Genomic DNA, 12257 nt, shown 5'->3' with positions numbered 1-12257 from the left:
ATTAATTTTCCTTGTTACTTTCTCCTTCTAAAGCTTGAAGCAATCCCCAGTAGTGAGAAGCATGTCCACCATTTGCTGGAGACTGAGAATACTGGCACACTGATATCATCACAATCGCAGTGGCTATTTTCTAAGTCAACTTAATTAATAGCACGTAATGGACTTCTCCTCCAAGAACTTATCCAATCCTTTTTTAAATACAGCTATACTAACTGCACTAACCACATCTTATGGCGACAAATTCCAGAGTTTAATTGTGCGTTGAGTAAAAAAGAACTTTCTCTGATTAGTTTTAAATGTGCCACATGCTAACTTCATGGAGTGCCCCCTAGTCTATTATCCGAAAGAGTAAATAACTGATTCACATCTACCCATTCTAGACCTCTCATGATTTTAAACATCTCTATCATATCCCCCCTCAGCCATCACTTCTCCAAGCTGAAACGTCCTAACCTCTCTAGTCTTTCCTCATAGGGGAGCTATTCAATTCCCCTTATCATTTTGGTAGCCTCTCTCTGTACCTTCTCCATTGCAATTATATATTTTTTGAGATGCAGCGACCAGAATTGTACACAGTATTCAAGGTGCGATCTCACCATGGAGCGATACAGAGGCATTATGACGTTTTCTGTTTTATTCACCATTCCCTTTCTAATAATTCCCAACATTCTGTTTGCTTTTTTGACTGCCGCAGCACACTGAACCGACAATTTCAATGTGTTATCCACTATGATGCCTAGATATCTTTCTTGGGTTGTAGCACCTAATATGAAACCTAATGTTGTGTAACTATAGCATGGATTATTTTTCCCTATATGTATCACCTTTCACTTATCCACATTAAATTTCATCTGCCATTTGGATGCCCAATTTTCCAGTCTCACAAGGTCTTCCTGCAATTTATCACAATCTGCTTGTGATTTAACTACTCTGAACAATTTTGTATCATCTGCAAATTTGATTATCTCACTCGTCGTATTTCTTTCCAGATCATTTATAAATATATTGAAAAGTAAGGGTCCCAAAACAGATCCCTGAGGCACTCCACTGCCCACTGCCTTCCACTGAGAAAATTGTCCATTTAATCCTACTCTCGGTTTCCTGTCTTTTAGCCAGTTTGCAATCCACGAAAGGACATCGCCACCTATCCCATGACTTTTTACTTTTCCTAGAAGCCTCTCATGAGGAACTTTGTCAAACGCCTTCTGAAAATCCAAGTATACTATATCTACCGGTTCACCTTTATCCACATGTTTATTAACTCCTTCAAAAAAGTGAAGCAGATTTGTGAGGCAAGACTTGCCTTGGGTAAAGCCATGCTGACTTTGTTCCATTAAACCATGTCTTTCTATATGCTCTGTGATTTTGAATTTTAGAACATTTTCCACTATTTTTCCTGGCACTGAAGTCAGGCTAACCTGTCTGTAGTTTCCCGGATCGCCCCTGGAGCCCTTTTCCTTAGTGTAGACAGATGGACTCAGGACAAATGGGAATAGTGTACTCCTGTTAGCAATTGGAGACGGATCAGATTTCAATCTGACATCAGCCCCTAGTACATATACCCCTGCAGGAAGTGCAGCTCTTTAGTATTCTCCTCGAAAAGCATCGTGGATATCTAGGTGACTGACTGATTAATTAACTTAATAATTTGGTTAACTTGAAAAACTTCATAATTTGGTTAAACGTTAAAACTTGATTAACTTAACTTGAACTGGTTGATTGACTATAGCTGGAGACCGCCAGTGTACTCAACCGGAAAGCGTCAACACTCGGCAGGGTGAATGCCCTAGATAAATGAAAACATGGCTTACCCTTGAATTATTTGAAGACCATGCGTAACGGCAGCCAAGGGTGGGATGCTGAGTCCATCTGTCTACACTATGGAAAACAAAATTATCAGGTAAGTAATTTCTCCATTTCCTAGCGTGTAGCAGATGGACTCAGGACCAATGGGATGTATAAAAGCTACTCCTGAACCGGGTGGGAGGCTGTCCGAGACCTACTTAGTATTGCCCTTGCAAATGCAGAGTCCTCCCAAGCCTGAATGCCCAGACGGTAGAATCTAGAGAAAGTATGGATGGAGGACCATGTAGCCGCCCTGCAGATCTCGGCAGGTGACAGCATTCTAGTTTCTGCCCAGGATGCCTAGGCTCTGGTACAATGGGCCTTGACCTGTAGAGGTGGTGGCTTGCCAGCTTCTACGTAGGCCGCCTTCATGACTTCCTTGATCCAGCGGGCGATGGTTGCCCGCGAGGCCACTTCTCCATGTCTCTTTCCGCTGTGAAGGACGAAAAGGTGGTCCGTTCCTTGTACAGGTTCAGACATTTCCAAGTATCTGGATAGGAGTCTGCCGATGTTGAGGTGACGTAGACTACGGGCTTCTTCCGAATTCTTCAATCCATCCGTCGTTGGTAGCAAGATGGCCTGGTTGAGGTGGAAGTGTGAGACCACTTTGGGGAGGAAGGAGGGGACCGTGCGTAGTTGGATGGACCCCGGGGTGAGCCTGAGGAACGGCTCACGGCAGGAGAGTGCTTGTAGTTCAGAGATGCGGCGGGCTGAACACACTGCCAGCAAGAACACAGTCTTTAAGGTTAACAAGCGGAGGGACAGGCCTCGGAGGGGTCTGATGGCAGTTCCCGCTAGGAAGTCCAAAACGAGATTGAGATTCCACAGAGGTACCGGCCACTTTAGTGGTGGGCGAATGTGTTTGACTCCTTTCAGGAAGTGTGACACGTCCGGGTGAGAAGCTTTGCTGTCGCCCTCGCTCTTGGAGCCGTAGCATGACAATGCGTCTACTTGTACCTTGATGGAATTGAGGGACAGACCCTTCTGTAGTCCATTCTGTAAGAATTCCAGGATCACGGGAACTTTAATTGAGCGTGGCTTGATGTTGTGGTCTTTGTACCAGGCTTCAAATACTCTCCACATCCTTATGTATGTTAACGATGTGGAGAACTTGCGTGCTTGGAGGAGAGTGTCGATTACCTCCCCCGAGTATCCGCGCTCTCTCAGGCAGGCCCCTCTCAATGGCCAGACCGTAAGAGAGAATTGAGCTGGGTCCTCGTGGAGGATCGGACCTTGTTGTAGCAGGTCCCTGTGTGGGGGCAGGGGTAGAGGGATCCCTGCCAGCAGTCTTCTCATGTCTGCGTACCAGGGTCTTCTTGGCCAATCCAGAGCCACCAGAAGAACTAGTCCCTTGTGTAGTTGTATCTTGTGAATGATTGCACCCAATAGGGGCCATGGCGGGAAGGCGTATAGTAGAGTCCCCTGTGGCCAGGTCTGTACCAGGACATCAATCCCTTGGGACTGTGGTTCCCCCGTCTGCGGCTGAAGTATCTGGATACTTGGGCGTTGGATCCGCTTGCCCGAAGGTCCATGTCTGGTGTCCCCCACTGATTCACTATCAATTGGAAGGCTGCAGACGACAGCCTCCATTCTCCTGGGTCTAGACTTTCCCTGCTGAGGAAGTCTGCGTGATGTTGTCTTTCCCAGCGATGTGGACAGCGGAGATCTCCTGGAGGTTTGCTTTCGCCCACGCCATCAGGGGGTCTATTTCTAGGGACACCTGTTGGCTCCTGGTCCCCCCTGCCGGTTGATGTAGGCCACTGTCGTGGTGTTGTCCGACATTACTCTGACCGCTTTGTTTCAGAGTCTGTGAGCGAACCGCAGACAGGCTAGTCTGACTGCCTGCGCATCTAGGCGGTTGATGTTCCATACCGCCTCTTCTGCGTTCCACTGCCCTTGGACGGTTAACTCCTCGCAGTGTGCTCCCCCATCCTCGTAGACTGGCATCTGTGGTGAGTAGGGTCCAGGTTGGGGAGGATAGTCTTGATCCCCGGCTCATGTGGCTGGCCTGTGCGTGCAATTTGGCCGCTCAAGGCGTGACGTCACTACGTTTGGCGTCACTGCCTTGAGCGCCCAAATTGGCGCTCAAGGCAGTGCATTAGCGAACACCGTCACACGCCGTGACGCCAAACGTAGTGACGTCACGCCTTGAGCGGCCAAATTGCACGCACAGGCTGAATGCACGCAGGAGAAGTGGCCGCAGCTCAGTAAAGGATTCTCCCGGGAGCGACCGTGTCAGAGGGCCTGTGCAGGCATCCATCTTAGCCAGCGGGGCCGCTTTCGCCGCCGGCTGCCCCAGGAGGCAGGGGGCAGCCCCCGGGAGGCAGGGGAGCCGCGGTGGGTCTCCGGAGGAGGGCTGCAAGAAAAGTAAGTTACACTTCACATGTCGTTTCGTTTTTCTCCTTTTTCGCTTTTCGTTGCTTCGGGAGGAGGGTAGAGAGGACTGGGCTGCCTCGGAGACTGGCACCCATGGGCGAGGGCTGGGGGAAAGTTTGCCGCCTACCCTTACCCCTGCTTCTAACGCAGGGGTAAGGATAGGCGGTAAGTTAGCAGGTTAAACACGCGGCAAAACTGCAGGTTTAAAATGCGATAATCGGGGCGCGCGTTACTGTATGGGAGGGAATAGCTAATCCAATCGTTTACATCTCATATGCATGCCGCGGGCGGAAGGGGTTACCCGTTGATTTAAGAGGCGGTAAGGATGGGTTAAAAGGGTTAATGAATCGCGGGTTGGACTAACGTGGCCAAATTGTGAGTAGAAAGCTGGTTAGAAGCAGGGTAACCGCGGCCGCACTTTACTGTATTGACCTGAAAGAGAGGTTTACCAAATCAACCAGGACTCCTGTAAAAATCATTCTTTAACTGAGAAAAGACCCACAAAGGGCATGGGTTCAAAGAACAGTGTGCATTCTTAAACTGTCACAATAGTTTGTTTATTCATTGTATTTAGATTCTGCTTTTTCAGGCACTTTAAAGTGGATTACATTCAGGTACCTTAGGTATTTCCCTGTCCCCAGAGGGCTCACAGTCTGTCTGTACCTGAGGCACTGGAGAATAAATGACGTGCTCAAGGTCACAAAGAATAGCAGCAAGGAGTTGAACCCCGGTTTACCCAGGTTTGCAGCCTGTTACTCCTACTATTATTCCACTCCTCCACAAAATTCTGTGATTTTTTTTTCTGAATAATGTAGATATTTACAGGCAAATTAGTGTGTCCTTTAAATAAAATCAGCAAATTCTTATGTCTGAGGGGTCCATCAAGACCAGTACCATGTTTCCAATAGTGGCCAATCCAGGTCACAATTACCTGACAGCATCCCAAATAGATTCTATGCCCGGAATAAGCAGTGGCTTATTCCGGGCATATGCATAAGGAATATAAAGACTATATACTTGTTCTTTTTGTTGTATATTGGTTGATTGACAAGACAAGTGCTTTGGTTCTTTGTTTTTTTGTTTTAAATTAAATCCAATTAAATTAAATTTGTTTTAAAATAAATCCATTAATGTAATGTCCTAATACTAAAAATGTTTTGCAATATTGTGTTCCACTGTAAACCGATATATGTATCTTGCCACATGAATGTCGGTATAGAAAAGTTCAAAATAAATAAATAAATATGTCGCTTTTTTTTTCTTTTGCTTTTAATGGTATATAAAAGAGTTTGCTTACCTTTTGTTGGAGGAGACATCTGTACTCTGCTCATTTCCTAACCATACTTCTCCAATTTTAGACAATACATTATTTATGAAAGTTGCTCTCGAGAACACATTCCCTGTAGCAGCTTGCTTTGCTACAGTTGATAACGGTTTGGGCCTCGTAGCTAAAAATGCATGAGAACACATGATCATTAAATTAGGGGGCTGGGGAAGCCATTAAAACCAATAAGCTGATAGACAAGATTAGTGCTCCCAGTTTCTATAGCACATTTTTCAACATTCTGTAGCAATTAAGGTGCAAATTTGCATACATGTAAATGCATATTAATGTAGTTTTTTTTATTTTACATGATAAATATAAACTCCTTTTCTGAAATTTCTATATCCACTTAATTTACGTGGTTCTTTATAAGAAAAAAAGAAATTTTAGCAATGGATCCTGGAGGGATCTGAAGATGGGGGAGAGGGGATAGCAGAGTTGCTTACCTGTAAAAGGTGTTCTCTAAGGACAGCAGGATGTTAAGTCCTCGCACATGGGTAATATCATCAGATGGAGCCCCGATGCAAAAAACTTATGTCAAAGTTTTTAGAACTTTGACTAGTCACACTGAGCATGCTCTATATTACGTGCCCACACATGGTCCCTCTCCAGTCTTGTAACATAGAATTATAATAAAAAAAAAAATAGGAGAAACCCAACTCTATGGGATGGTGGGCAGGTTTTGTGAGGACTAACATCCTGCTGTCCTCTGAGAACACCTGTTACAGGTAAGCAACCCTGCTTTCTCAGAGGACAATCATGTTAGTCCTCATACATGGGTGAACCCTAGCTACAGAATGCTCCCTAACACAAAAATGGTACCAACAGACACCTAACCAGGTGCCAACATGCACAACAATGGTGCTGTTGGTAACAGACGGGGAGACAGCCTGAACCCAAACAACGGGCCCTAGGTGGGGAAAGTTGGGTTCTACACCTCAAGGAGGTTCCGAAGGACAAATAGACCGAACCTGTTGCAATAGCCAGACAATAGTATGATGTGAATGTGTAGAGAGAACTCTACATCGCAGCCTTGCAGATCTCCATGGGAAGTGCTTGCAAGTGGACCACTGGCGCTGCCATGGCTCTGACAGAATGAGCCTTGAAATGATCCCCAAGGTGCAGTCTCTGCCTGGGCATAACAGAAGGAGATGCAATCTGCTAGCCAATTGGATAGTGTTTGTTTGGCAATGGCAACATCCAACCTATTTCTATCAAAATAAATAAAAGGTTGGGTAGACTGTCTTTGGGCTCCTGTCCACTCCAGACAGAAGGCTACGGCTCGCTTGCTGTCTAAACTGTGCAGGGCTGGTTTACCTTGGTGCAAATATGGCTTGGGAAAGAATGTTGGCAGGATGATGGACTGGTTAATATGGAAGTCCATCAAAACCTTAGGCAGGAACTTAGGGTACGTACACAAGACTGCCCCTATTCATGATAAAACTTAGTTTAAGGTGGGTAAGTCACTAAGGCCTGGAGCTCGCTAACCCTGCGCGCTGAGGTGACCACCACCAAAAATATGACCATCTAGGTCAGGTCCTTCAGGTCACAGGTGCGCAGCAGTTCAAAAGGAACTTTCATCAGCTAAGCTAACACAACTTTGAGATCCCAAGACACAATGGAAGGCCTTAGGGGGAGGCTTAAATTGAAGCAGCTCCCACATGAATCATACAACTATGGGCTGTACAGAAATGGGTGTACTATCTACACCTTGATGGAATGCACCAATTGCACAGAGATTAACTTTAATGGAGTTAGTTTTTAAGCCAGCTTCCAATAGGCGTAGAAGGTAATCAAGCAATTTTGTGTGGGGCAGGAGAATGGATCTAGGGCCTTCTGCTCACACCACATGAAAAACTTCCTCCACTTCAGTCCATAGGACTTTCTAGTGGAAGGCTTTCTAGAAGCCACCAGGATCTGTGAGACATCCTCTGAGAGATCGAGTGGGTGCAGAATTAACCTCTCAATATTCAGGCTGTGAACAACAGGGCCTGGAAGTTGGGATGCCGCAACCTGCCTCTTTCTTGTGTGATGAGATCTGGGGCAGTCCCCAGACTGATCAGTCTCTGGATGGACAACTCCCGTAGGAGTGGAAATCAGACCTGCCTCGGCCAACGAGGGGCTATGGGGATTATAGTCCCCTTGCCTTCGCAAAGCTTCAAAGTAGTCTTCGCCACTATGGGAATCTGAGGATATGCATACAGAAGACCCTTGCTCCAATGCCGGGGCAAGGGCGTCTGAGGCTAGTTTGCCATCTGACCTGTACAGGGAGCAGAACCACGGCACCTTCTTGTTGCAAGGGGACACAAACAGATCTATGTCTTGGCTCCTCCAGAGGTGGAATATCCAATTTGTTACCCACTGGTCCAGGGACCACTCCTGGGGTTTGAAGGCTCAACACAGTCAGTCTGCTACCATGTACATGGCCCTGAGCACCATCCTGTGGGACAGGGACCACGACCAGATCTGGACCATTTCCTGACATAGGAGGTACGATCCTGTGTCTCCCTGCTTGACATTCCACATGCCTACTTGGTTGTCGGTTTGGATCATGACAACTTTTTGGACAGCCGATCTCTGAAAGCCCATAGCAGGTACCTGATCGCCTGAAGTGCCAGGAAGAGACAAGGGCATTCCAGAGGCCCTGGCTGCTGAGCCCATCTACATGAGCTCCCCAGCCCAGAGTGGATGTATCACTAGTTAGGATAATTTGGGTAGAGGGACTTCGGAAAGAGATCCCCCATTCCACATCTGAAAGTACCCGCCACCAGGACAATGAGTCCCGGAGAGACAGGGTGACTCGGACGCAATTCTGGAGGCTCTGAGAAGCCTGGCACCACTGCGACCACAAGGTCCATTGAAATTTGCAAACGTGTAAATGTGAAAAGAAAGTTAAATGGACAGCTGCAGCCATATGGCTCAACAACCTCAACATGTGCTGGGCTGACACCTGCTGAATTTCTGCCGCAGTGGTCAAGGTGATAGCCCTCTGACAAGGCAGGAAGGCCTTGGCCTGAACGGTGTCTAGCAGGAGTCTTATGAAGTCCAATTGAAGTGATGGGCTGAGATGGGATTTGGGTAGTTGACAACAAACCCTAGTGACTCCTGGCGGCCCCTACTTGAGATGTGCTCTTGACCAGCTAATCGTCCAGATAAGGGAAAACATGCACACCCAGCCTGCGGAGGTATGCAGCCACCGCGGCCAGACATTTTGTGAAGACTCATGGAGCTGACACTAACCCAAATGGCAACACCCGGTACAGAAAGTGCTGTTTTCTCACCACAAATCTCAGATACTTCCTGGGACAGGGGAAGATTTTGATGTTTTTATTTATTTATAACATGTTTTGTATACCGCATATTCAGTTTTGCCATAACAACGGTTTACAGGGCAGGAAAATTAGGAGAGTAACAATAGAGATTTAACAAAGAGTTTCAACGATAAAGTTGAGTAACATTGGGGGATTGAAGGGTATGCGACCTTTAGATCGAGGGAGCATAGCCAGTCCCCTTGTCTGCAAAAGGGGAATTAAGGTGCCCAGGGAAACCATCTTGAGCTTTTCATTTTTTACAAAATTGATCAAAGCCCTTAGGTCTAAGATGAGATGGAAACCTCCAGTTCTCTTTGGAATTGGATGTACCTGGAGGAGAATCCCCATCCTCTTTGCCCTGGTGGTATGGGCTCAACCACCCTGGCCATTAAGAGGGAGGAGAGCTCCACTAGTAGTACCTTCCTTATGTGCTACTGGCCCCCAAATGGGCACAAAGGGCAATTTGGTGGGACTCCCAATAGGTTCAATTGATACCCTTGATGGATGATGGAAAGAGCCCACTGGGCTACTGATTTGCAAAGAAACTGCAGCTTGCCCCCCGACCAGAAGGTCCGCCTTCCCAGGTACGGGCGTCTGACCTATGCTCCCCACAACCCAGTCAAAACCTCATCCCTGGATATGAGTAAGGCACCAGCTGGGGCTTGGGGGCTCTCTGCAGCCTGGGTTGGCTGCAGGAGCCCTGATGCTGTGGATAGGAGCAAGGGGGCTGAGGATAGTACTTCCTTTGGTGAAAGAAAGTCTTGCTTGGTCCCTATCTCGCCAGTCTCCTAGAAGACGACAAGTCCGGAGTGTTGGCAGAGAGTTGTTAGAGGGTTTCCTGGTGGTCCTGAAGTTGGGCCATGGTGTCCCTCATTCTATTGCCGAATAAATTTTCCCCAGTACATGGCACGTTGGTGACTTGTTCCTGCACCCCTGGTCGGAAATTCGAGGCCCACAGACATGCCATTCTGTGGGTGCCGATTTCCACTGTGATTCTCGATGCCATTTCAAAATATCTCAGGTCGCTTGAACCTAGTGTTTTCCACACTCCAGGACGTTATGCACCAGCGACATGAGGGTGTCCTGATGCTGTTGAGGCAGCAGCTCAGCCATCTTCTGCACCTGCTTCCAGATGTCCCTTGAGTACTGGCTCATGTAGATCTGGTAAGCAGCAATGCTGGCAACTGAGTATGGCACCTTGAATCATTTTCCTCCCAAGAGCGTCCATCGCTCTGTGGTCCTTCCTCAGAGGTGCAAAGGAATGGGTCAGAGAATGCTTGGCTCTCGAGGGCGGATTCAACCACGACTGACTGGTAGGCCAGCTGATGCTTATCGAATCCAGCAGCCTTCTGGATGAGGTAGACCCCATCCGGCTTCATATTAATGGGAGGCACTCCCAAGGGGGTATTCCCAAATCCTCAGTAGCAGCTCCTTAAGGATCATGTGCACTGAGACTGTCACAATCTCCTAAGGAAGCTCCACGAACTGGAGGACCTCAAGCATTTTGTGTCTGGCATTCTCCTCCGTTAACAACTGAAATGGGATGGCTTCCGCCATCACCCTCACAAACCGTTCAAAGGTCAAGTCCTCAGGTGGAGACTTCCTTCGTTCCTCTAGAGGAGTAGGGTCTGGTGAAAAACCCTCAGAGACCTCGGAGGAGATCTCTGAAGCATCCCCCCCAGGAGTCATTGTCCTCACTGGAAGCTACAGGGGATGGGGCCCTAGCTGCTCGGCCTTCATCCAGAGATGCAGGCACCAGTCAAACTGGATGGGGCACATCAAGCATTGACATTGCTGCTGGCCCCAGTGGAGCTTCCTCCTCGTCGGAACTGGCAACCACCACCATATTGGTAGGGGGAGGCCTTGCTGCCCCACCAGGCAGCGATGCTATCCTAGGAATAGACACCATCTAGGTCGATAACGCACTAATGAGCACGTTGAGTTTCTCCAGTAGCGGTACGAGGACAGGCAACACTGGGTCCAGTACCTTTGGTGCCACAGGACCAAAGCACTGCAGCGCCTAGTCCACCACTAGCTGGACTCAGCACTCCAGTTCCTCCTCAAACATTGTCGATGCCAACACCGAACAGAAGGAAGAAGGGGTGGCCAGATCTTCTTCAGACTCACGAGATGGCTTGGTGACTGGCATCAGGACCAGTGGAGACAGTCACAGACCTCTGGCACCTATGAAGTACTGGCACTCCTCATTGCGGTGTCATTTTGGGGGCATGACATGACATGAGCTGGTGCATCCCCGTGCCCGGCACTGTTGCATCGACAGGGACTGGTGCCAATGCTTCTTTGGCTTCCCTCGATGCTCGGCCCAGTTCTTTGGTGCCAAGGCCAAAGACAAGGAACCAGACTTCCTCAGCCTGGAGGAGAACGATGGTAGTCCATCTCTGGTGCTCCTATCCACCGATGGCCATGCTGTCGACGGCTCAATGTCCATCAGTGCGTTTTCTTGGTCCTTCGATGCAGATGACTGACTTCTTCGACACGAAGAGCTGATTCATCTTCTCCAGTTGAAGCAGACATCCCTTCAGGGTCATCTGGGTGCTTAAGCGGCAACCCCGGACATCCTGCCATGTCCCTAGGCAGAGAACACATATATCATGCAGATCAGTGATGGACTTGGTCCTCAGGCACTGGGTGCATTGCCAAAAACTAGACGTGGCCATGTCAGACAAAACAAAAGGGGCACAAACCGAAAACAATGGTGACAGGTGTCGATGCCTGGCAGGCACTAAGCCACCACCCGCCATGGGGAATCGACTGCAAAAGGAAAAGGAAAATTAGTTTCTTACCGATAATTTTCGTTCCTGTAGTACCTAGGATCAGTCCAGACTGCTGGGTTATGCCTCCCGTCCAGCAGATGGAGTCAGAGAAAAGCTGAAAAGCACCCCTAGATATACTGGTGTGTCACCTGCAATCCCTCAGTACAAAGAATATCAAAGCAGAATTAATCATAGAAACATCCACTCCTGCTGAATAGTAAACTCCTTTAACTCAACCAATGACTAGATCAAGTAGACCTAGTGCTCTGAAAACACAAACAAACTTGTCTCCCTATATGAAAATAGAAAACCCTGTATAACTTGCCTCAAACTACGCATCAACACGTATTCCGAATCTCTGCAGCTGCAGGAACTGTAAGGAGACAAAGGAACAGAAAGAAATACGAGCAGACTCTCCAGTAGCAAACAGACTTGCGCGGGCGTCTGGACTGATCCTAGGTACTACAGAAACGAAAATTATCAGGTAAGAAACTAATTTTCCTTTCCCTGTACTTACCAGGATCAGTCCAGACTACTGGGACGTACCCGAGCCGCCTTAAATGGGGTGGGACCCAGAGAGTCCCGCTCGAATCAAAGTGCCTACCAGACACAGAGTGAATTCACTAA

At 47.9% G+C, this 12257-nt stretch overlaps 1 protein-coding gene across 2 annotated transcripts in view; it reads right to left on the bottom strand.

Moving 5' to 3' along the window:
• The window catches only part of AHCTF1 (AT-hook containing transcription factor 1), a 564884-nt gene that overhangs the window by 194538 nt on the left and 358089 nt on the right, over positions 1-12257 (bottom strand). For both annotated transcript variants that reach the window (XM_029593945.1, XM_029593946.1), the window contains exon 25: positions 5519-5669. In XM_029593945.1, the coding sequence (XP_029449805.1) occupies positions 5519-5669 (151 nt within the window). The remainder of the gene's footprint in view (positions 1-5518; positions 5670-12257) is intronic.

The sequence above is a fragment of the Rhinatrema bivittatum genome, chromosome 3 (genome assembly GCF_901001135.1).
Source record: "Rhinatrema bivittatum chromosome 3, aRhiBiv1.1, whole genome shotgun sequence".
Taxonomy (NCBI): Eukaryota; Metazoa; Chordata; class Amphibia; order Gymnophiona; family Rhinatrematidae; genus Rhinatrema; species Rhinatrema bivittatum.
Note: the sequence above shows the minus strand (reverse complement) of the source record. Positions and strands in the feature narration are given on the sequence as shown.